The following is a 25188-nucleotide window of genomic DNA, read 5'->3' on the forward strand; positions in this document are numbered from 1 at the left end:
AAGAGAGGGGCTTCAGGGGGAGAGAGAAATTCTTACTATTTCTATGACACAGCCCCATCCATGACTTCTCCACTCTTAAATTGTTCTCGGTGCTCTGTGATGAATATGTACATTACATTCTGTTATGGGTACAGTAAATAAACCCATGAGATCAGTGTCAGGAACAAGACTGTTAAACACATTCCTCCTCCAGCCACAACTATCGTGATCATAATTAACACATATACCAGCATTTTAACCCCTTAGTTGCCAAGGTCAATAATGACTGCAGCATTAAAGGTGTCTGATACAGAGAAAGATCTTCCTTTGCCACCCCATCAATGCCCTTGTAAATGCAACTGCAGAGTGCTGGTAAGTTAGAAACGAAAGCAAAAGAAAAGATAAGCAATGACATAAGTAATGACAATGCATGGCATTTAAAAAAAGCAAAAACACAAAAACAAAAAAAGACGGGATTTCAGACTTTTTTCATCCCCCACACTAAAACAAATTAAAAAAAATAGTCAATAGATAGATGTATGAAGTTGCAGTGGATTATTTTAATGTTCTTTTACATATTGCCTGTAACAGAGCCGGTTCCTGCTCCAGCCGCTAGGCGGCACGGCACCTTTGTTATGGCTGATGCTTGAAAGCATCAATCCTATTTTATTCCTGGGACTTGTGGCTCTGGGCAGTCTAGAAGCTATGGGATAATCCTGTTATTTTGAGTCTTCTTGCTGTCAGCGCTGGGTAGGGCTATTCAGTATAAAAAGCCCTGAAAGTCAGTCCTGTACCTCTTGGATCTGACCCAGCTGTCAAATTATCCTTCATGCCAGCTTGCGTCACTGAACTGCAGCTGACTCTGTGGCCCTAGCTCAGGGACCCCTGTGTAACACCAGGTCTCTGTACAGGGGTTAAAGGATGAAGGCAAGGGCAAACCTGGGTTGTTGAAAACTGAGTAGCTAGAACAAAACCTGTTTGTAGTAGTCATTTTGGAGTCGCCAGGTGACCATGAACAGTGACCTCATGACATTACCATTGTCTTTATGTAACATAAGAAAATTACTTACCCTACAGATACAATGGTGAAGTCCAGAATATTCCAGCCATTGCGCAGATAAGCATCTGTATGTAATATGAATCCATATGCTACAATCTTCAAAAATGCTTCAATTGTGAAAATAAGCAGAAATATATATTCAACTTTTTCCTGTAATATAAGGGCAAATAACATAAATAAGACTTAAAAGGTATTATGAGAAAAATACCTATTGTTTAAATATAGCTTTTACATTACATAACAATGGATACATTTTTCCATGTCACTACTATATTATTGATTCCCAACATTATTACCATAGGTAAATCCCTTAAAAATGGTTTAACTCCCATCACTATCTCCAAAAATTCTTGTATAGGGTTAGACTGAGGGCCTATTCAAATGAATGTTGTTCACAAGCGAATGCTAAATTAGACAATACTCTGATTGAACAATAACCTATTAATGGGTTTGTAATGTATGATAATATCAGCTAAATGCTGGCTCCACAGCTATGGTCTAAATCAATCATGAAAATGAGACCATTGCACTAGATGCAAATGCATCGAACGGCTATTTCACACATCCGGATATTTCCGGTACCAGAAAAACCCGTACCGGAGATATCCGTGTCCGTGTGGCAACTGTGTGCCGCATCAGGAGCACACGTACCAGCGCCTGGGAATCAGTGTACAGTTAGCGCTGAACGCTGCCCTCATCATGGTTCCCTGCCGGCAGTAGTAGTGTCTGCTCCTGCAGTGTCCGACTGTAAGAATAAGAAATAAAAAAAATCCTTATACGCACCTGTCCTAAATGTCCCCCGCTGTAATCCATGGGACCGCTCAGTAGAGGAGCCATGGAGAATGACTCCTGCAGCAAGCGGGCCTCGGATCTCTGCTGAGCTCAGGAGCTATGTCGTGTCACTCACTGAGCGCAGCGCAGCTCCGGGGCCGCTCGCCGCAGTGGATCATTTTTGCCCAGTTGCACAGCTTGATTGGTTGCATGGATTACAGCAGGGGACACTGCCGACAATGTCTGTAAAGCGCTGTGGAATTAGTAGCTGTTATGTTCTGCTACCAGAGCTAAGGAAAGAGAGGAGATCTGTCCCTACGATAGAACTCAGCTGAATCCCTACGATGTAACAGGGAACCTGATCCTGCGATCAGACCTGCTAAAGTCCTAAACTAGTCTGTACGAAGACCTATAGATGTGGGGAAGGAATCCCTACAAGTACTAAGGACTGGGAGGAAAATGGGACACCTCCTAACAGAAATAGTAGCAGACAGACGAACAAACAAAATATATAGAACATAGAGGTCCGTAGACCAAGCAAACTAACAGAGTTAGATACAGAGCACAGGCTAGCTAGAAAGTAGTTATACAATGAAGTCCAGCAAGGCCAGAAGGGCGGAGCAGGATTAAATAGGCCAACAAGGTCATGTGACCAGCAATAGAAAAAACCTAAGAGCAAGGTTCTAACAGTAGCGCTATATAACTGAGTAAAATAAATAAAATAACTAAAGATTCAAGGAAGGAGTAATCCAACACTGTTTTTTGGCTTTTTTGGTATTTTGCTTTCTATAGAACTGAGATAAAACAATCTAGAATTTAATAAACTAAAACTAGCAATCTACAGTCGCATGTAAAACTTTGGGCACTACTGGTCAAAATTACTTTTATTGTGAACAGTTAAACAAGTTGAAGATGAAATGATGTCTTAAAATCTTAAAGATAAAGATGACACATTTCCTTTGTATTTAGGAAAAAAAAATGTTCTCATTATTTACATTTTAAAAAATGTAAAAATTACAAAAAGGTAAATGAGCCGATGCAAATGTTTGGGCAACCTGCATAGTTAGTGTTTAGTAGCACCCCCTTTACTATGTATCACATCTTGTAAACACTTTTTGTAGTCAGACAAGAATCTTACAATTCTTGTTTGAGGGATTTTCATCCATTATTCCTTGGAAAATTCTTCCAGTTCTGTGAGATTCCTGGGTCGTCTTGCACCCAGTGCTATTTTGAGGTTTAGCCATAGATTTTCAATGATGTTCAGATCAGAGGACTGTGAGGGCCATTGTAAAACTATTAGCTTGTGCCATTTGAGCTAGTCAAATTGGGAATTTTGACGTGTTTAGGATCATTATCATTTTGTAGAAGCCATCATCTTTTCAACTAGACTTTTTACAGATTGTGTTATGTTTATATCAAGAATTAGTTGAAATTTCATTGAACCCATTCTTCCCCCTACCTGTGAAATGTTACCAATGCCATTGACTGCAACACAACCTACCAAAGCATCATTGATCCATCCCCATGCTTAATGGTTGGTGACATGTTCTTTTCATGACATTTTGTACCCTTTTTTCTCCACACATACCTTTCATCATTGTGGCCAAAGAGTGCTATTTTAACCTTATCAGTCCAGAGGACTTTTTTCCAAAATGCATCAGTGTAACAGGCTGGGTGGTGGAACCACTGTGCCGTGGACAGAGGAAAGCCTGGAGGGGAATGACTAAGCAAACACCCGACTCTTTGCTAGAGCCCCTGATGGTGGGATTAGACTTGGCACCGGATGGACTCCAGGTGCTATTCCAGTACAGATCTCTGACGCATGGCAGGTGACCCCCAAAGGGGCAGGAAGCTGTAACAGCAGGTGCAGGCAGGTATGGTAGGTACTGGCAGACACAGCTGGTATGCAGGCAGGCAGATATTAGTAGGCACAGCTGATATGCAGGCAGGCAGGTGCTGGCGGGCATGACTGATATGCAGGCAGGCAAGTGCTGGCAGGTACGGCTGATGTACAGACAGGCAGGTGTTGGTAGACATGGCTGATATACAGGCAGATACTAGTCGGCACGGCTGATATGCAGGCATTCAGGCAGGTGCTGGTGGGTACGACTGAAATGCAGGCAGGTGCTGGTGGGCACGGCTGATATGCAAGGAGGCAGGTGCTGGTGGGCATGGCTGGAATACAGGAAAACATGGTAAATACGGGCTGACAGGTGAAGGAAAGGTAAACTGACTGGCAGGTACTGGGGAACTGAGAATCAGCAAGCATGCAGCCTACTGACATAGCACCTTCCAACAGGTGGAGGTGCCTTAAATAATAAGTGTCTCCCAGCCATTGGCTGGGGACACTTTAGGACGGCGTGCGCTGTCCCTTTAAGATACCATGCACCCAAAGTACAGTGCCCAGGGATCTGCAAGCAGTGCGCAGACCCCAGGAAGCAGAGGAGGAGGAGGTGCGGGACAGGCGTTGCAGCGGTGAGTTGTCATCCCTACCAGGGGAGGGAGGAAGTGTGCAGGGACACCGACGCTACAATCAGGCTTGTTTCGATGTTCTTTTGCATACATCTGATTAATTTTATGGTGAGGATGCAGGAGAAGTTTTCTCCTGCTGACTCTTCCATGAAGGACATATTTATGCAGGTGTCTCTGAACAGTAAAACAATGTCTATCTAGCAATCCTAAGAGCAGCTCTCACTGAAGTTTTGCTTACAGACATTATCTTAACCTCCACTGTTACTGATAAGTGACATTTCTTAATGACATTTCGAAATGAGGAAAGGGCAACTCAAAAATGCTTTGCTATTTTCTTATAGTATTCTCCTGCTTTGTGGGTCTCCATCATTTTCATTTTCAGAGTACTAGGCAGCTGCTTAGAAGAACCCATGGCTGTTGTTTTTTGGCACAAGGTTAGAGGAGGCTAAATTTTTATAAACATGGGAAATTTTTATCATCTGACCCTCCCAAATGATGATAGTGAACAAGCCATAAACCTAGCCAATTAAGGTCTGAAACCTTGGTCAAAGTTATCTGAGCACACAAACCTCCAAGGGTGCCCAAATGTTTACATTGGCCCATTTTACATTTTGTTATTTTTAAAATGTAAAAAATGAAGAAAATAAATAAATTATATACTGTATATATATATATATATATATATATATTTGCCTAAAATACAAAAGAATTGTGTCATCTTTAACTTTAGACCTTTTAGAGATCATTTCATCTTAAACTTACTTAGCTGTTCGCAATAACAGTAATTTTGACCAGGAGTGCCTAAACTTTTACATGCCACTGTATAACAAGGAGGCATAGGTCCAAGTGGAGGAACAGGTGGACATGGTCGTATAGGTGGAAGAGTCAAGGGAGTATTAATCCAACACTGTTTTCATTTATTTATTTTTTCAGACTTTTTTATATATTTTTTTAATTTTTGCTATGGAACTGACTTAAAACAACCTACAAATTACAAAACTAAACTACAAAATTATCTATCTAATTTAACATTGAGGCATAGGTCCAAGTGGAGGAAGAGGTGTGTTACACACACGCCGCTAGGTTCAGATAGGGGCGGGACAGGTTACATGAATTCTTTGGAATCCTGAGGGAACCGTTACTCAGGGCAACCATAGACCATGTGCTGCAGCTTCTCTCAGGCACACAGGGGTATTGACCCTCAGGCACAGACACGTAGGTTGTTTCACTTGCTGACCAGACACACTTGACAAAAGTCCTCATAAACGATAGAACAGTACCATTTAATAAGAAGCCGCACAGCCAGTGCAAGTTAAATGTTATGAGCAACAGGCTCAAGTGACAAACAGTACAGTTTTCTTAGCAGCACAGCAGTTCACAGTCTTCCCAGTAGTACAGGACAGCACAGTTCTAATGCAAAGGCACATTAGTGAACACAGCATTTTTACAGCACAGTGAAATGGAGGAGAGGGGAAGGTTTGCTGAGGGAGATGATCCCTGTGACACCATTTCTTACAGTCCTTATCTTTCTGCCTTACAATACTATGCACTGCTAGTTCAGGAACTCTACCTGACCTGTGCTTAGCTTCACTCCTGACTTGAATCCTTTTCACTTGCAGTGGCGCTTTTGCCAGATGCAGAACACACACCCTTTCTCTTCAGTTCCAGCCAGACAGTAAACAACTTCCCCACAATCCCCCTGGGGCTCTGCTAAAACACTCCCCTTCTCCTGTGACTGTGTTAACCCCTCTAGTTGCTGGATGCTTTTAAATCACCAGCACTACTTCGGCATGTCACACTCTGCAAAAGCACTACTTCTACATGTCACAGGTGGATATGTCGGTATGAGTGGAGTAATCCAACATTTTTTGTGGAGGGTTTTTCTGTGTGTAGCCTTAAGCGGAGAAAACACAGTTGCCCTTCTACCCAAAATAGCAAAATGCTGTCACATTCATTTTATAGAGCAACACAAAGTAGTTTATTTATATTTGGTAAAAAGTTATCAATTACTGCATTGCCATAACTTCTTTCTTGGCAGCGTGTCACTGTTCTGGCAGGATATTATTATATTCCAAAAACCACCTGCCACTAAAACCAATCTCACACTGCCGCTCAAAATGGTGTTTACATCAAAACAATGATAGTGATTAGTATAAACAAACACAGCTTAGACATATATAGCAGCACCATCAAACCTTTGCATTAAGGTGCAATCATTCCCCACCTTTTGTGCTGACTATACATACAGCTTTTGGAGCGGAGTGTGACCGGAGTAAGTGTGTGACTTGTATTTCAGTGAATAGGTAATTGGGAATCCTGCAGAAAATACCTGTGTGAATTGCTGTGAGTTGCTGAATCGTGTACTGCTGAGTGCTTTTCTACCTGTTTAGTTTTATTGGGCTTTTTAAAACCTATTTTCTCTCTACAGTTTTACAGTCTCTTATTTTATTACCTGTGTATTTAAAGGTTAACTACATTGCACTTAAATCTTGAGGTGTAGCTATACTCACAAGGGGGTAATTATGGGTGAGGGGTCATAATTAAGGGTTTATAAGGGGCAGCTGGTTGGGGTATCCAGTCCTTTGGAAGTGCATTGAGCTGTAGGTTGGATTGCTGCTAAAGGGGAAAAAAAAACAAAAAACCTTTAAATCTTTCTTAGCGAGTTTGAACGAGCTGAGTGTGACCGGAGTGTAAGTGCAAACAGAAGTAAGTGTGTGACTTGTTTTTCAGTGACTTTGGATTCAGGGAGTTTGGAAGGGAGGAATATGGACTGAATTGCTGTCTGTATTTTATTAATTGTTTACATTTCTTTTTACTTAACATTTCTGTCTAGTGCAGTCCCCATTAGGAAATGAGCTCCATTATTGACAATGCTATCCAGTGTACATCTTGCCACATGTATGCAATCCTTGAACAGCCAGTCATGGGTGCATACTGCTGTGCGAGATGTGTGCACATTGTGCGTTTGGAAGCCCAGGTACTGGATCTAAATGAGCAGCTGGCAACACTGAGATCTATTGACAATATGGAAAAGAGTCTGCTGCTCACTGAGCAGCTGCTCACTGGGGTAGATGTGGGAGAGGGTGGTAGTAGGGAGCTGCAGAACAGTGTGGCAGCTAGCTGGGTGACAGTTAGAAGGGGGGGTAGAGGGAAGAGTGCCAGGGAGGCTAGTCCTGATCTGGCACACCCCAATAAGTTTGCAAAGTTGGCAGATGAGGGGGGGGTGTCGGTACAAGGGTAGCACTGATGCAGCAAGGCATGTCCTCTGAAAGCCGGAGGAGTGTCAGCTCCAGTAAGGGGGGAAATAGGAGAGCAGGGCAGGCCAGGCAGATGCTGGTAGTGGGGGGACTCAATTATTAGGGGAACAGATAGGGCAATCTGTCACAAAGACAAGGATTGTCAAACAGTGTGCTTCCTACCTGGCGCTCGAGTACGGCACATCGCTGATTGGGTTGACAGATTACTGGGAGGGGCTGGTGAGGACCCAACGGTCATGGTGCACATTGGCACAAATGACAAAGTTAGAGGTAGGTGGAAGGTCCTTAAAGATGATTTCAGGGAATTAGGCTGCAAGCTTAAAACAAGGACCTCCAAGTTGGTATTCTCTGAAATACTGCCTGTACCACGTGCCACGCCAGAGAGGCAACGGGAGATTACGGAGATAAATAAGTGGCTCAGGAATTGGTGTAGAAATGAGGGGTTTGGGTTCCTGGAGAACTGGGCCGACTTCTCAGTTGGCTACAGGTTTTACGCTAGGGACGGGCTGCACCTCAATGGGGAGGGTGCAGCTGTGCTGGGGAAGAAAATGGCTAGAAGGTTGGAGGAGTGTTTAAACTAGGGATTGGGGGGAGGGTATTCATTTTATAGGTGGGGAACATAGTGCAGATAGTGACCTGGGAACAAATAAAGAAATTAGCGGTGGGATAAGAACCCGTAGTGTTCGAGTTCGGTTCGGTTCGTCGAACACCTTCGAACACCGTTAAAACCAATGGCAGGCAAACAAAAACACATAGAAACACATAGAAAACACCTTCAAAGGAGTCCAAAAGCTGACAAACTGCTCAGAAGACATAACTAACACATGGAAAAGTGACAAGTACATATAGTCATGCGAAAAGAAAAGAGGTGGAGGAGTAAAAGGAGGGGGAGACACAGATATAGGCATGTCATGCCCTTCTAAAATCCAAAAAGTGAGAAGCCGACACGGCCAGTCCGTTCCTGCCCGTGCCACCTCCGTGTCGCCGGGTTTGTGCCAGAGCCGCGGTGGACCCTGACGGCCAGCACCCCTCTCCCAATACTGGTGCCTGTCGGCTGGTTGGCCGAGCGAGCCCCCCTGTGGTGGAGGCAGCTCTAAGCTTTTTAATTTAAATTGTCTCTCTAATTTGAATGAATACACTTTAAATCCTTTTACAAGGATCTATTGGAGGGCAAGTCTCATGCCAGCAGCCGCGTAATTCCAGCTCCAGTAGCGTCCACTAAAGCTGCTGCAGTTAAAAAGCTTTTATAAGGATCAAGCTCGGCAGTCCACCGCAAGGCGTCCTACCGCAAGTCCCAGCCCCTATGACTTGAGGTGCCTCCTGATGCTCTTCACTGAGTATCCCGGGGTCCCGAAGCATTTCCTTTGAAAAAATTAAGTGTCCAAACTACAGGTGGTGTAGCTTGCTTAACAGCTGGGATAATCCGCTGACTAGCAGACACTGCTACTAGGCACAAAGTATTTCTTGGGCTAGATGCAGTTAAAAATTTGTAATTAGATACTCTCGTTGGATGCTGAGAAAGCATTCCATAGAGTCTCCTGGCACGCCATATATTATTCTCTTAAAAAGCTTGGGGTAGGGGTCTAGGGGACCCTTTTATAGCCAAAATCACGGCTCTGTATCGCAATGCGTCACCTAGGCTGAAGATAAATGGAACTGTATCACCCCGAGGGCTCGGTTGCTGCAGAGGTATTGCACCTCACCCAGAGGTGTGATATCTCACTCTCAGGTAAGGATGGAGTGTGGATCAGGACACGACACTTGCATGCATTACACCACATTGCCGTGGGGCAGGGCGACCAATATGCCCCTGAGATAGGCACGACAGTCCCTGTCCCTGGCTGGAGTGGGGGGAGGGAACACTGAGGAAGGGGAACCCTGTAGTGCAGGAGCAGGGAGGAAGCAGTTCCTGGGTGCATTGAGAAGGGAGTATAAAAGGTGGGCACCATCTTAGTTCAGTGCAGAGAAGTCTGAGCAGAAGTGACAGGGAGCAGGGGCTCTGCATGAGCTCTGCTCCAGAGGCGGGCCTAGAAACAGAGGCCCAGGCCTGGAAAAGGGAGAAGGAAGGAAGAGGAGCGGAGAAGGCTCCAGGAACGAGGATCGAAGGGATTCCAGGGGTGTGGACGGGCGAGTCGCCACCGCACGCCCGAATCCACCTGCGTGGAGGGGTCAGGCCAAAGGGGGAGACCGGTCCCCGAAACTAGTGGAGGCGGGAAACGACCCTTAGCTAGAAACCGGAGGCTGTGACATTTTATGTGGCGCAGCCCCTCGCTACACCCGCTAGGAGGGCAGCACATAGGGTCAGGTAAACTGGCGCCAAGTTTACCAAGAGGAGGCCCGAGGCAGCCGGACAGAAAGGTTGGTAAGAAAGGCCAGACAAAGGACACACAAAGGGGGTCCTGTGAAGCGCTCCAAAGTTATCTGGGAGTTGTCTGAGCCCCTCACCTGGTGAGCACAGTACGACGTGGGCAGCCGTTACCTGCAGAAATGGTCTGGATAATAAGAACTGTGAGTAAAGGCCCTGGACTGCATCACTGACTCCGTGTCGTTACTGCTGCTGCCCTGCACCATCACCCCCATCCTCCGCATACACTGCCCTGAGGCTATACTCCTCCCGTGGGGAGTTATGCTACGCTCTGCTGCACCCACAACACCAGCCTCAGCGGTCTGCCCTGCAGCGGCGGTTCACTCTGACCACAATCCACGGGTGGCGTAGTCGGACATTTAAACATCAAAACCACATAAATAGTTCCGCCACTGGTTTGACCGCCCTGAGCCTCGGAACCGGGTCGCCGCCACAGAGACTACAACCAGCAGCATCCACCAAAAAGGGTCCGGCTCCGGATGTCCCAAGGCCCAGGGGGCGCGTCAGAACATTTTCATCACCTTTCATAATCACCAATGGGACAAGGCAGGGATGTCCTCTGTCCCCTCTCTTATACATCCTAGTGACGGAGCACCTGCTCTCATCAATTTGCCATAACCCAAATATTAGGTGGATTGAGGTGGGAGGCACCGAGTACAAGTGCTCTCTCTTTGCTGATGATGTCCTAGTATATATCACTCAATCACATATGTCCATCCCTGCTGTTATGGCTGAAATAGATCACTTTGTTACATGGTCAAATTTTAAAATCAATACAGCGAAGTCTGAGGCCCTCGATGTCTCCCTCCCCAAATCCATACAGGATTCCATCCAGTCCAACTTTCCCTTTGCCTGGCCCTCACAGGGTATCAAATTCTTAGGAATTCCTATTCATAGAGACCTCTCCCGTCTATGTTATCTTAATTTTGGGCCCTTTATTGAACAATTCCATACAGACCACGGTTGGCAAGTTAGAACTGTAAGATTCACTACGTGAACCACTGGTGTTTTGTGGAAAAGCACATGTACACTGTGTTCCAAATTATTATGCAAAAAGTGTTTAGGAGTGATAAGGGAAGAATTTGTTTGTTTGTCAGTTAAACTCATTGATGGTGATGTGTGTCAGGGCTCTTTATATCACTGTAAGCAATTGCAGACACCTGTGCTAATTAGTTTGGCAGGTGTGTCCAATAAACGGCAAGACTACTTAAGAAGGCTGTCCCACATTATTAAGCAGCCTACATTTTCTGCCAAAATGGGAAAGAAAAAAGATGTGTCGGCTGCTGAGAAGCAACAAATTGTGGAGTGTTTAAGTCAAGGCATGACTACAATCAACATTGTGCGATGATCAGGATGAAGTGTCTTGGCAATCAAGAAGTATGTAGCTGATTCACAGTACACACATGTGTGCTGATAAGGGCAAATTGAGGACTCTTTCCTGCAGGCAATTACGTCAGGTTAAAAGAGCAGCGGCAAAAAAGCCTTGTCATAGCAGCAGACAAGTTTTTGAAGCTGCTGGTGCCTCCAACGTCCCCCGAACAACAAGATGCAGTGTCCTTTAGAGGTTTGCAGCTGTGCGTACGCCATCCTGTCGACCTCCTCTATCCACTGCACACAGGCAGAAACGGCTCCAGTGGGCCAAACATTACATGAAGACTGATTTCAAAGCTGTTTTGTTCACGGATGAGTGCCGTGCAAAGCTCGATGGTCCAGATGGATGGAGTGGAGGATGGCTGGTTGATGGACACCCCACGCAAACACGGCTACAGCGCCAACAAGGAGGAGGTGGAGTAATGTTTTGGGCTGGAATCATGGGGAGAGAGATTGTCAGCCCCTTTAGGATCCCTGAAGGGGTAAAGATGAACTCCATAATGTATGTGGAGTTTCTCAAACTGCACTTCCTGCCATGGTTCAAGAAGAAGAACCGTGTATTCCACAGCAAGATCATTTTCATGCATGATAATGCACCGTCTCATGCTGCACATAACACATCTGCATCTCTGGCTGATATGGGCATAAAAGGGGACAAACTTATGGTGTGACCCCCATGCTCCCCTGACCTCTACCCCATTCAGAACCTCTGGAGCATCATCAAAAGGAGTGTCTATGATGGCGGGAGGCAGTTCACATCTAAGCAACAGCTCTGGGAGGGTATTCTGTCCTCATGCGAAACAATTGAAGCAGAAACCATCCAAAACCTGACAAATTCAATGGACGAGAGAGTTCAGAAGCTCCTTTCAAACAAGGGGTCCTATGTGCAAATGTAACATCACCTAGAATAAAGATTTGAGTTGAAAACTGTTTGATTTCAGTTTCTAATAACCTGCTAATGCTTATAATTTCAAAAATGACCATTTTTTGGGTCTTTATTTAAATGAAAAGGTGGATCGAAGAGTGTGGGGGATCTAAGAGTGTGGCAACCCAGTGGTCAGGATTACTTCGAATTCTGACAATCTGAGGGTCATGTTGCAGGTAGTGCAGCAAGAAGGCACTTATGTGTCTTGAGCATCTCGGAGCCCCAAAATTATTTTCCAGGCTAGATGCTGCTAAAAATTATTATTAATTTTAAATCAGGTGGAGCTTAGTATAGATGGCCTAATAGAATCAGTACTGCACACTGCTACAAAGCCCAAATAATTTTCCAGCCAAGATACAGATAAACATGATTAGTAATTTGAAAGCTTAAAACGGTTGGTGAGGTGATTTTAACCAATCATCAAGCTTTTACTCTCCCCAGGATGACACAGGGGTAGAAAAGTCGTTTCGGATCCATGATTTGTTCATCTTTATGAACGTGAGTCTGTCTACATTATCAGTGGAGAGCCGCGTGCGCTTATCTGTCAGCACACCACCCGCAGCGCTGAACACACGTTCAGACAGAACGCTGGCTGCGGGGCATGACAAGATCTCCAAGGCGTAAGTGGCGAGCTCCAGCCATTTATCCAGATTGGAAGCCCAAAAAGAGCAAGGGTCCAGTGACACAGTCATGGCTTCAATGTTTACTTGGAGATACTCCTGTACCATCGTCTCTAGGCGTTGACTATGTGTCAGACTTCTTGTCTCCTGTGGCCTTGCAAAGGATGGGCTAAAAAAGTGGTGAAATGATTCCGCAAAATTGATGTTACCAGCAGATACTGTGTTTCTGTTACGGTTTGAGTGCTGAACAGTCGACGGTCCCACGGTTGGCAAGTTGGAACTGTGAGATTCACTACGTGCACCACTGGTGTTTTGTGGAAAAACACATGTAAGATTCTGCAACAGTCTCTGCTGATACTCCTGCATGCGTGCATCCCTTTCTATGGCAGGAATAATTTCTGCAAATTTACTTTTGTACCGGGGATCTAACAGTGTGGCAACCCAGTAGTCAGGATTATTTCTAATTCTCACAATTCGAGGGTCATGTTGCAGGTAGTGCAGCAAGAAGGCACTCATGTGTCTTGCGCATCCAGGAGCACCAAGTCCCTGTTGTGTTGGTGGCGAGGTAACAATCATGCTTCCTTCCTCTGTCCTCTCCCCCCAACCTCGCACAACAGAAATGTGATCAAGGTCTCCCTCATCTGATGAGTCTTCCATCAGTTCGTCCTCCACTTCTTCCTGGGCTCCTGCACCTTCCTCACTAGTTTGGCTGCTACCATGCGCCCTGGTAAAACCATCTCCCCCACCCTCACATGCCTGCTGCCTTGGTGCTGCCGACCGTCTGGACCTTGCAGATGTTAGCCCTTCCGCATACAACTCTTCCTCCTCTACTTCCTCCACCTCCTCTTGTGCCACCACCTGTCTCCGAATTCTGTTTAACATGTGCTCCAGCATGTAAATCACCGGAATAGTTATGCTGATAATGGCATCGTCAGCACTAAACATCTTTGTCGCCATTTCAAAACTGTGCAGAAGGGTGCATAGGTCCCTGATCTGAGACCACTCCTCCAGCGTGATTTGCCCCACCTCTGGATCTTGTTGGCCCAGGCTATACGTCAGAACGTATTGCACCAGGGCTTGTCGGTGCTGCCACAGTCGCTACAACATGTGCAGAGTTGAATTCCACCGGGTAGGCGCATCGCATTTTAGCCGGTGAAGTGTCAGGCCCAATGACTTCTGTAGAGATGTAAGTCGCTGAGCTGCGGGATGCGAACGGCGGAAGTGAGCACACAGCGACCGTGCCCTCTGCAAAAGGCCATCTAGTCCGGGATAGTGGGCTAAAAATTGCTGGACAACCAGGTTCAACACATGAGCCATACAAGGCACGTGTGTGACATTGCCCCGGCGAAGGGCCGCACCCAGGTTTGCAGCATTGTCGCACACGGCCTTCCCTGGTTTCAGGTCCAGTGGAGACAACCATTCATGAAATTGGTTCTCCAGAGCTGACCACAACTCCTCAGCTGTGTGACTCACATTTCCCAGACATTTCAAAGTAAAAACCGCCTGATGACGTTGAGCCCTACTGCCAGCATAGTAAGGAGGTGTGCAGGATCCCTTCTGCGCAGTTAGAAAGCTTGTGGCATGTGGCATGACCAGACAGGCTTTGGATGCAGGTGGAGGACCGAGAGGAGGTTGAGGAGGCAGAAGCAGTGGAGGAACTTTGAGATAAAGAGGATTGACGCAGAACTCGTGGGGACGGCAAGACTTGGACAGCAGCCCCTTGTCCTGCTATCACCATAGTTACCCAGTGCCCAGTCAGCGACATGTAACGCCCCTGTCCATGCCTACTCGTCCAAGTGTCTGTGGTGAAATGCACCCTGTCACACACAGAGTTTCTCAAAGAAGCGGTGATGTTGTGTGCGACATGCTGGTGGAGCGCAGGCACACCTTTCTTTGAGAAGTAGTGCCGACTGCACATCTGGTATTGGGGCACTGCGACGGACATAAGGTCTCGAAAATCCTCTGTGTCCACCAGGCGGAAAGGCAGCATTTCTGTAGCCAAGAGCTTGCAGATGGTGAAATTCAACCTCTTAGCTTTTTCATGGCTAGGAGGAAATGGTCTTTTACTTGTCCTCATCTGAGGGACCGAGGGCTGGCTGTTGTGCTTAGACAGTCTGTGAGGAAGATGCAGGCGGACATGTTAGGTTGCCTTGATCCAAAGGTGGTGCTATCGATGTCGGACAGCGCTCAACACCAGCTGGTGTTACCACCTCCAAAGAAAATGATGACCTGCCAATCACGCTGGCTGTTGCGGGTAAAGAGGTGGCAGGTCTGCGTCCCAAAACAGGTGTGACTGCTGTCCCCCAGTCACAGAGGATGAAGAGGCCGCAGATGCACAAGATGGGGCAGATGGCGGTCGGCCCGGCCGGCTAGGCCGCATTGCAGCACAGTGAGCTTCCCACTGCAACTTATGCTTCATGTCCATGTGCCGGTTCATGCATGAAGTACTCAAACTATGTATTTTTTGGCCTCTACTTAGCTTTTGTTGACAAATGTTACAGATAACACGAGTTGGGTCATCTTTATCGATCTGAAAAAATGCCCAGGCTATGCAAGGCTTAGCACCCATGCGACCTGAAGATCCACCACGACTTGTGGTCAGAGGCAGAGTTGTGTTTGAGGATGCAGTTGTTGACGTGCTTCCAGTACTACGTCTCTGTCCAGGAAGGCGCAACCTGACCTCGTCGTCACTAGCATCCTCCTCCACCTCCTCTGCTGACCTCATCTCTTGGCTGACTGTGGGTTGACAGTAAGTGGGATCTCCAACTTCATCATCATCACCCTGTGTGTTATCACACACGTCGTCCTCAGAGCCAACCTGTTCCTGCCCTGACAAAAAACTAAAGTTGTCACTCCAATCAGGTATTTGAGTCTCATCATCGTCTTCCTCATTGTCTCCACCAACAGGAGTTACAGTTTGGGAATGAGGGTCTACATTATGTTCAGAATCTTCTGCGTCTGGTCCTGGATCCGACTCATAAAGATTCTGGGCATCAGTGCAGATCATTTCCTCGTCTGGATTCACAGAAGCGCTGGAGCCGACCTCTGATTCCCAGGCTATAGTATGAGTAAACAGCTCTGCAGGCTCAACCATCTGTTCTACCTCATACTCAGACGGGCAGCTGGAGATTTGGGAGCTGTGAGGAAGCAAGTGCGATTGGGGTGACACCTCTGAGGACTGGAGTATTTGTGATGTTGAAGTTGATGTGGAAGAGAGCCCACTTAAAGGAGCACTTGATATTCGTTGAAGCACCTGCTGTATTTGTGCCTCATCTGGAATTTGTAGCGATTGGCGTGGCCGCAAGAAAGGGATCTTATCACATTGTCGGCTAAAAGAAGTAGACATTTCAGTTTGGCTGGAAGATGGTCTTTCTTCTGCAGATGTTACTGTTGCTTTAACACCTACCCCATGGACACAACCTTTTTTCCCCTTCCCAACACGCCAATTCCCCTTTCCACCAGCAGAAGGCCTTTTTCCACTCATTTTGGTGGTTAACTAATTCACAACTCTGGAGTTGTTTGCACAAAAAAACAATGGATGGGAACCAAGCAGAGCTGAGTGGCCAAACTGTGGTATTAGGCCAAAACTATCGTCTGGGTTAGATGCAGAAAAAAATTATATTCAATTTGCAACCTGATGGAGGTCAGTATAGATGGACTAATAGACCAAGTCCCACACACTGCTAGAAGCCCAAATATTTTTTCAGAGCTAGATGAAGAAAAAAAATATTTTTAATTTTCAACCTGATGGAGGTCAGTATAGATGGACTAATAGACCAAGTCCCACACACTGCTTGAAGCCCAAATATTTTTTCAGAGCTAGATGCAGAAAAAAATTATATTCAATTTGCAACCTGATGGAGGTCAGTATAGATGGACTAATAGAACAAGTCCCACACACTGCTAGAAGCCCAAATATTTTTCAGAGCTAGATGCAGAAAACAATTATATTCAATTTGCAACCTGATGGAGGTCAGTATAGATGGACTAATAGAACAAGTCCCACACACTGCTAGAAGGCCAAATATTTTTTCATAGCTAGATGCAGACAAAAAATTATTTTGAATTTGCAACCTGATGGAGGTCAGTATACATGGACTCATAGACCAAGTCCCACACACTGCTAGGAGGCCAAATATTTTTTCAGAGCTAGATGCAGAAAAAAATTATATTCAATTTGCAACCTGATGGAGGTCAGTATAGATGGACTAATAGAACAAGTCCCACACACTGCTAGAAGCCCAAATATTTTTTCAGAGCTAGATGCAGATAAAAATTATTTTTAATTTTCAACCTGATGGAGGTCAGTATAGATGGACTAATAGACCAAGTCCCACAACTGCTAGAAGCCCAAATATTTTTTCAGAGCTAGATGCAGATAAAAATTATTTTTAATTTTCAACCTGATGGAGGTCAGTATAGATGGACTAATAGACCAAGTCCCACACACTGCTAGAAGCTGAAATATTATTTCAGAGCTAGATGCAGATAAACATTATTTTTAATTTTCAACCTGATGGAGGTCAGTATAGATGGACTAATAGACCAAGTCCCACACACTGCTAAAAGCCCAAATATTTTTTCAGAGCTAGATGCAGAAAAAAATTATATTCAATTTGCAACCTGATGGAGGTCAGTATAGATGGACTAATAGACCAAGTCCCACACACTGCTAGAAGCCCAAATATTTTTTCAGAGCTAGATGCAGAAAAAAATTATATTCAATTTGCAACCTGATGGAGGTCAGTATAGATGGACTAATAGACCAAGTCCCACACACTGCTAGAAGCCCAAATATTTTTTCAGAGCTAGATGCAGAAAAAAATTATATTCAATTTGCAACTTGATGGAGGTCGGTATAGATGGACTAATAGACCAAGTCCCACACACTGCTAGAAGGCCAAATATTTTTTTCAGAGCTAGATGCAGAAAAAAATTATATTCAGTTTGCAACCTGATGGAGGTCAGTATAGATGGACTAATAGACCAAGTCCCACACACTGCTAGAAGCCCAAATATTTTTTCAGAGCTAGATGCAGAAAAAAATTATATTCAATTTGCAACCTGATGGAGGTCAGTATAGATGGACTAATAGACCAAGTCCCACACACTGCTAGAAGCCCAAATATTTTTTCAGAGCTAGATGCAGAAAAAAATTATATTCAATTTGCAACTTGATGGAGGTCGGTATAGATGGACTAATAGACCAAGTCCCACACACTGCTAGAAGCCCAAATATTTTTTCAGAGCTAGATGCAGAAAAAAATTATATTCATTTTGCAACCTGATGGAGGTCAGTATACAGTACAGACCAAAAGTTTGGACACACCTTCTTATTTAAAGTTTTTCTGTATTTTCATGACTATGAAAATTGTACATTCACACTGAAGGCATCAAAACTATGAATTAACTCATGTGGAATTATATACTTAACAAAAAAGTGTGAAACAACTGAAAATATGTCTTATATTCTAGGTTCTTCAAAGTAGCCACCTTTTGCTTTGATGACTGCTTTGCACACTCTTGGCATTCTCTTGATGAGCTTCAAGAGGTAGTCACCGGAAATGGTTTTCACTTCACAGGTGTTTCCTGTCAGGATTAATAAGTGGGATTTATTGCCTTATAAATGGGGTTGGGACCATCAGTTGTGTTGTGCAGAAGTCTGGTGGATACACAGCTGATAGTCCTACTGAATAGACTGTTAGAATTTGTATTATGGCAAGAAAAAAGCAGCTAAGTAAAGAAAAACGAGTGGCCATCATTACTTTAAGAAATGAAGGTCAGTCAGTGCGAATAATTGGGAAAACTTTGAAAGTGTCCCCAAGTGCAGTTGTAAAAACCATCAAGCGCTACAAAGAAACTGGCTCACATGAGGACCGCCCCAGGAAAGGAAGACCAAGAGTCACCTCTGCTTCTGAGGATAAGTTTATCCGAGTCACCAGCCTCAGAAATCGCAGGTTAACAGCAGCTCAGATTAGAGACCAGGTCAATGCCACACAGAGTTCTAGCAGCAGACACATCTCTTCAACAACTGTTAAGAGGAGACTTTGTGCAGCAGGCCTTCATGGTAAAATAGCTGCTAGGGAACCACTGCTAAGCACAGGCAACAAGCAGAAGACATTAGACCAATGGAAATCTTTGCTTTCGTCTGATGAGTCCAAATTTGAAGTCTTTGGTTCAAACCACCGTGTCTTTGTGCGACACAGAAAAGGTGAACGGATGGAGTCTACGTGCCTGGTTCCCACCGTGAAGCATGGAGGAGGAGGTGTGATGGTGTGGGGCTGCTTTGCTGGTGACACTGTTGGGATTTATTCAAAATTGAAGGCATACTGAAGCAGCATGGCTACCACAGCATCTTGCAGCGGCATGTTTTTCCATACGGCTTGCGTTTAGTTGGACCATCATTTATTTTTCAACAGGACAATGACCCTAAACACACCTCCAGGCTGTGTAAGGGCTATTTGTCCATGAAGGAGAGTGATGGGGTGCTACGCCGGATGACCTGGCCTCCACAGTCACCAGACCAAAACCCAATCGATATGGTTTGGGGTGAGCTGGACTACAGAGTGAAAGCAAAAGTGCCAACAAGTGCTAAGCATCTCTGGGAACTCCTTCAAGATTGTTGGAAGACCATTTCCGGTGACTACCTCTTGAAGCTCATCAAGAGAATGCCAAGAGTGTGCAAAGCAGTCATCAAAGCAAAAGGTGGCTACTTTGAAGAACCTAGAATATAAGACATATTATCAGTAGTTTCACACTTTTTTGTTAAGTATATAATTCCACATGTGCTAGTTCATAGTTTTGATGCCTTCAGTGTGAATGTACAATTTTCATAGTCATGAAAATACAGAAAAATCTTTAAATGACAAGGTGTGTCCAAACTTTTGGTCTGTACTGTAGATGGACTATTAGACCAAGTCCCACACACTGCTAGAAGCCCAAATATTTTTTCAGAGCTAGATGCAGAAAAAAATTATATTCAATTTGCAAACTGATGGAGGTCAGTATAGATGGACTAATAGAATGATGCTATGCCCAAAAGGTTTTACTTCACTAGGTGCAGTAAAAAAATTGGTATTCTATACACAGGTGGTGTAGCTTGCAATACAGATAGGCTACTCCACTGACTAACACACTCTGCAATAGGCCAAAAAGGATTAGCTTTGCTAGATTTAGCCAAATGCTGTGAAAAAAACTTGCACAGCACTGGCACAGACCTGCCTGGCAAAAACTGATAGGAACTGATGTAACTTAGTCCTGAAAAGAACTGCAATTACAATTAGTCTTTACTCCCAACCTATCTATTTAAGAGCACAGACCTGCCTGATAAAAGTCGTAGGAAATGCTGTAACCTAGTCCTTAAAAGGACTGCAATCACAACTATTCCCTACTCCCAAGCTATCTGTAGATTTGTGCGAAAATTGGCTTGAAATTAGCAAGGTATAGCGCACACAGCAACAGCGGTGCCGTCTAACACGCAGTTGCAGCAGTGAGAAAATGGTGGCGAAGGGGGAAAATGGCTGGGTCTTATAGGGCAAGGACATGTGACATACACTGCCAATGACACATGTCCTTGCTTGTGTGAAAAAAAGCACTTTGCTCCGTGTGTGCGCTGCTGATAGGCTGACAGATTGCACCTCCCCGCTGTAAATGCGGGAAAGAGAAAAAAAAAATGGAGATCTTCATTATTCCTGCAGAGATCCATCCCCTGCCCCTCCCCCCGCCCCGCTGTACACTCAAACTGCGTATTATCATTAATTTTCATCATTACTGAGAAAAAATCCAGTTATGATTTTGGTGCACGAACAGTTATCGAACATAACCTCGAACAGCCGAATTTTTTTCAAATCGTTCGTGTTCACCGAACGGCTCGAACACCGCCCAAAACAGCTCGAATTTGAGATTGGCGAACAGTTCGAGTCGAACAACGCTCATCTCTAGTTAGAATAGTCAATATAGTAAGAAGGAATAGAGGTACAGAGAGATACATAAAATGCATGCACACTAATGCCAGAAGCCTCACCAACAAAATGGAGGAATTAGAATTAATTTTGTTGGAAAATAATTATGACATGGTGGGGATATCTGAGACATGGCTGGACGAGAGCCATGACTGGGCAGTTAATTTACAGGGCTATAGTCTGTTCAGAAATGACAAACAAGCGAGGGGGGGGTATTTATATATAAAACAATCCTTAAAACCAATCTTGCATCAGAATATATGTGAATCTAATGAAAATGTAGAGTCCCTGTGGGTGGAGATAAGGGGAGGGAGAAAAAATAATAAATTACTGATAGGAGTTTGTTATAAGTCTCCAAAAATAATGGAAGCAGCAGAGAATATTCTCATCAAGCAAATATATGAAGCAGCGACTCAAGGAGAAGTCATTATTATGGGGGACTTCAACTACCCTGAAATACATTGGGGAACAGAAACCTTTAGTTCAAGCAAAGGTAATAGGTTTTTGACAACTATGAGAGACAATTACCTTTCACAACTGGTTCAGGACCCAACAAGAAGGGGGGCACTGCTAGACCTAATATTAACCAACAGGCCAGACCTCATATCAAATATACGAGTTGGGGGTCACTTGGGTTATAGTGATCACAAAATAATAAGTTTTCATGTATCCTTTAATAAGATGTGTAGTAGAGGGGTTACAAGGGCATTAAACTTCAGGAAGGCAAATTTCTAACGGTTGAGAGATGATTTTAGTGCAATAAACTGGGACGATATCCTGAGACATAAAGCTACACAAAGCAAATGGGAGACATTTATTAGCATCCTGAATAGGACCTCTGCACAATATATATCCTATGGGAATAAACATGCTAGAAATAGGAGGAAACCACTATGGCTAAATAGAGCTGTAAGGGGCGCAATAAGTGACAAAAAGAAAGCATTTAGGGAACTAAAGAAAGTAGGTAGTGATGAGGCATTAAATACAGAAATTTAAATAAATTCTGTAAAACCAAATCAAGGCAGCAAAGATTGAGACAGAGAGACTCATTGCAAGAGAAAGTAAAAATAATCCCAAAATATTCTTTAACTACATAAATAGTAAAAAACCAAAAAATGATAGTCTTAAAAATAGTCTGGGTGAAATGGTGAATGAGGATGAGGAAAAAGCCAATATCCTAAATTATTTTTTTTCAACAGTATTTACACAAGAAAATCACATGACAGAAAACATGATCAGTGATGACAAAAATTCTCCATTAAATGTCACTTGCTTAACCCAGCAGGAAGTACGGCGGCGTCTAAAAATCACTAAAGTTGACAAATCCCCGGGACCGGATGGGATACACCCGCGAGTACTGCAGGAATTAAGTAACGTCATAGATAGACCATTATTTTTAATCTTTAAAAATTCCATAATAACAGGGTCTGTACCACAGGACTGGCGTATAGCAAATGTGGTGCCAATATTCAAAAAGGGAACAAAAACCGAACTTGGAAATTATAGGCCGGTAAGCTTAACCTCTACTGTGGGTAAAATCCTGGAGGGTTTCCTAAGAGATGCTATACTAGAGTATCTGAAGAAGAATAACCTCATGACCCAATATCAACATGGGTTTACGAGGGACCGTTCCTGTCAAACTAATCTGATCAGCTTTTATGAGGAGGCAAGTTCCAGACTGGACCATGGAAATGCAGTGGATGTTGTCAATATATACTTCTCAAAAGCCTTTGATACGGTTCCACAAAAAAGGTTGATACATAAAATGAGAACAATGGGGATAGGGGAAATATATGTATGTGGGTTAAGAACTGGCTCAGCGATAGGAAACAAAGGGTGTTTATTAATGGAACACACTCAGACTGGGTCTCAGTTAACAGTGGGGTACCACAGGGCTCAGTATTGGGCCCACTTCTTTTTAATATATTTATTAATGACCTTGTAGGGGGCATACAGAGTAATATTTCAATATTTTCAGATGACCCTATACAGGGTAATCAATACAGAGGAGGACAATTTTATATTACAGGAGGATCTATGTAATCTAGAAGCTTGGGCTAATAAATGGCAAATGAGCTTTAATGGGGATTAATGTAAGGTAATGCACTTGGACAGAGGAAATAAAATGTATAATTATATGCTTAATTGTAAAACACTGGGCAAAAGTGTCAATGAAAAAGACCTGGGTGTATTGGTGGACGACAAGCTCATGTTTGGTGGCCAGTGTCAGGCAGCTGCTACAAAGGCAAATAAAATAATGGGATGCATTAAAAGAGGCATAGATGCTCACGAGGAGAGCATAATTTTACCTCTATACAAGTCACTAGTGCGACCACACTTAGAATACTGTGTACAGTTCTGGTCTCCGGTGTATAAGAAAGACATAGCTGAACTAGAGCGGGTGCAGAGAAGAGCGACCAAGGTTATTAGAGCACTGGGCGGTCTGCAATACCAAGACAGGTTATTACAGTTGGGGTTATTTACTGTGGAAAAAAGAAGGCTTAGGGGTGATCTTATTACTATGTAAAAGTATATGAGGGGACAGTACAAAGACCTGTCTACTGATCTTTTTACTCTGAGGCCTGAGACGGGGACAAGGGGGCATCTTCTACGTCTGGAGGAAAGAAGGTTTAATCATAATCACAGACGCGGATTCTTTACTGTAAGAGCAGTGAGACTATGGAACTCTTTGCCGCATTATGTTGTAATGAGTAGTGTTGAGCGAACATGCTCGACACTGCTCGGTACTCGCCCGAGCATCACGCTACTCGGGATGTTCGGCTAGCACCGAGCATTTCCGAGTTACTCGGGCGGGAGCTCGGGTCTCCGCCCTGCATGTTTGGCGCTCTTTACAGAGCCAATGAACATGCAGGGATTGCCAGCCAGTCACTGTAATGCCGCAGCCATGTTGGTTGTGGGCATTACAGTGATTGGCTGCCCGCACAGCATCACCTCGAGTATTTAAAACCGGGCGCCGCCATCTTGGAAACAGTCCGGATCAGACAGTGTAGGGACAGCGCTGCTGATTTAGGGAGAGATATAAACTGCGAAATAGTTAGTGTATGGTCTGTAAAGGCTGCCCGATCAAACAAACAGTCCTTCTCAGGACTAATATCCATCCCAGATATCAGGCAGGCAGGCTGTACAGGAGACGCAGTGGTTATACCAGCAAACGCTGCATTACAGTCCTGTGTGCTGCTCCTGTTGCTGAAGTTGCTGGACTTAGCTCCAGGTCTCAGGGGACTGGAAAAATCCTTTTTTTTTCATCTAAATCCTCTTTTTTTTTCCTCCTTCACACTGTACGAATACCCGTCTTATTAACCTTTTGGTCCCCCCCCAAAAATAAAGCGTGTCTCTGATTTTTCAGACACAAATAAATCTGTTGAAAATAGTCAGGTGCACTTCCACGGTTCAAACCTCTGTACTATCCAGTTTTGGGCCTTTAGTATCTAAAAAAACACAGTTCGAGTGTGTCGCTCACTGTTCAGCCGCAATTATATCTATTTAAAAATGTCTGGTATACCCCAGTAAACAATAACTGTGGTTTTGCCATCCCACGGTAAAAAATCTCTATTATTCAGGTTTTGGTATATTTTCCGTAAAGAAAAACAGTAGTGTCTCCTGACTGTTGTGACACAAAAATATATCTGTTGAAAATAGTCTGGTGTAGGCCCGACAAATCCCAGTGTGGTTTTGCAGTTCCACGGGTCAAATCTCTGTACTATCCAGATTTGGGCCTTTGGTATCTAAAAAAACACAGTTTGAGTGTGTCGCTCACTGTTCAGCCGCAATTATATCTATTTAAAAAAGTCTGGTATACCCCAGTAAACAATAACTGTGGTTTTGCCATCCCACGGTAAAAAATCTCTATTATTCAGGTTTTGGTATATTTTACGTAAAGAAAAACAGTAATAGTTTCTCCCTGATTGTTCAGATTGTTTAAAAGAGTCGAGGTGTAGGCCAGAGAAATAGAACTGTGGTTTTCCTCTTCCACGGTTCTAATCTACTCTTTATTACCCTTTTTCCATTGATAGTGCAAGTGTAAGCTATTTTACTTCCTTTACAATGGGCAAGGCTCGTGGCAAGGGACGTGGAAGTGGACATTCTGATGATGGTTCGTGCAGAGGATGGGGCCGTGGTCAAGGTGAAAATATGCCACAACCAACAGCCACATCTTCTCGCTCCCACTTCTTGACCGAATTACTAGGGAAGCACAGAACAACACCAGTATTGGGAACTGATCAGTGTGAACAGGTTATTAATTGGATAGCAGATAATACTTCCAGTTACCTAGGCACCACCACCTCCGGTCTGTCTTCCACATGGTCAACTCTTAGTAGCCGTGAGTCTCGACCGCATACTCCTCCTCACCCTGATGCTCCTTCCTCCCACCATGCCGAGTGTCGT

At 44.3% G+C, this 25188-nt stretch overlaps 1 protein-coding gene across 1 annotated transcript in view; it reads right to left on the minus strand.

The window, feature by feature from the left end:
* The window catches only part of CACNA1S (calcium voltage-gated channel subunit alpha1 S), a 1485309-nt gene that overhangs the window by 1239280 nt on the left and 220841 nt on the right, over positions 1 to 25188 (minus strand). The window contains exon 4 of the mRNA XM_073685020.1: positions 1050 to 1189. Within this exon, the coding sequence (XP_073541121.1) occupies positions 1050 to 1189 (140 nt within the window). The remainder of the gene's footprint in view (positions 1 to 1049; positions 1190 to 25188) is intronic.

Source organism: Phyllobates terribilis, unplaced genomic scaffold (genome assembly GCF_046119375.1).
Source record: "Phyllobates terribilis strain yellow unplaced genomic scaffold, ASM4611937v1 Scaffold_1__5_contigs__length_1240528914, whole genome shotgun sequence".
Classification (NCBI taxonomy): Eukaryota; Metazoa; Chordata; class Amphibia; order Anura; family Dendrobatidae; genus Phyllobates; species Phyllobates terribilis.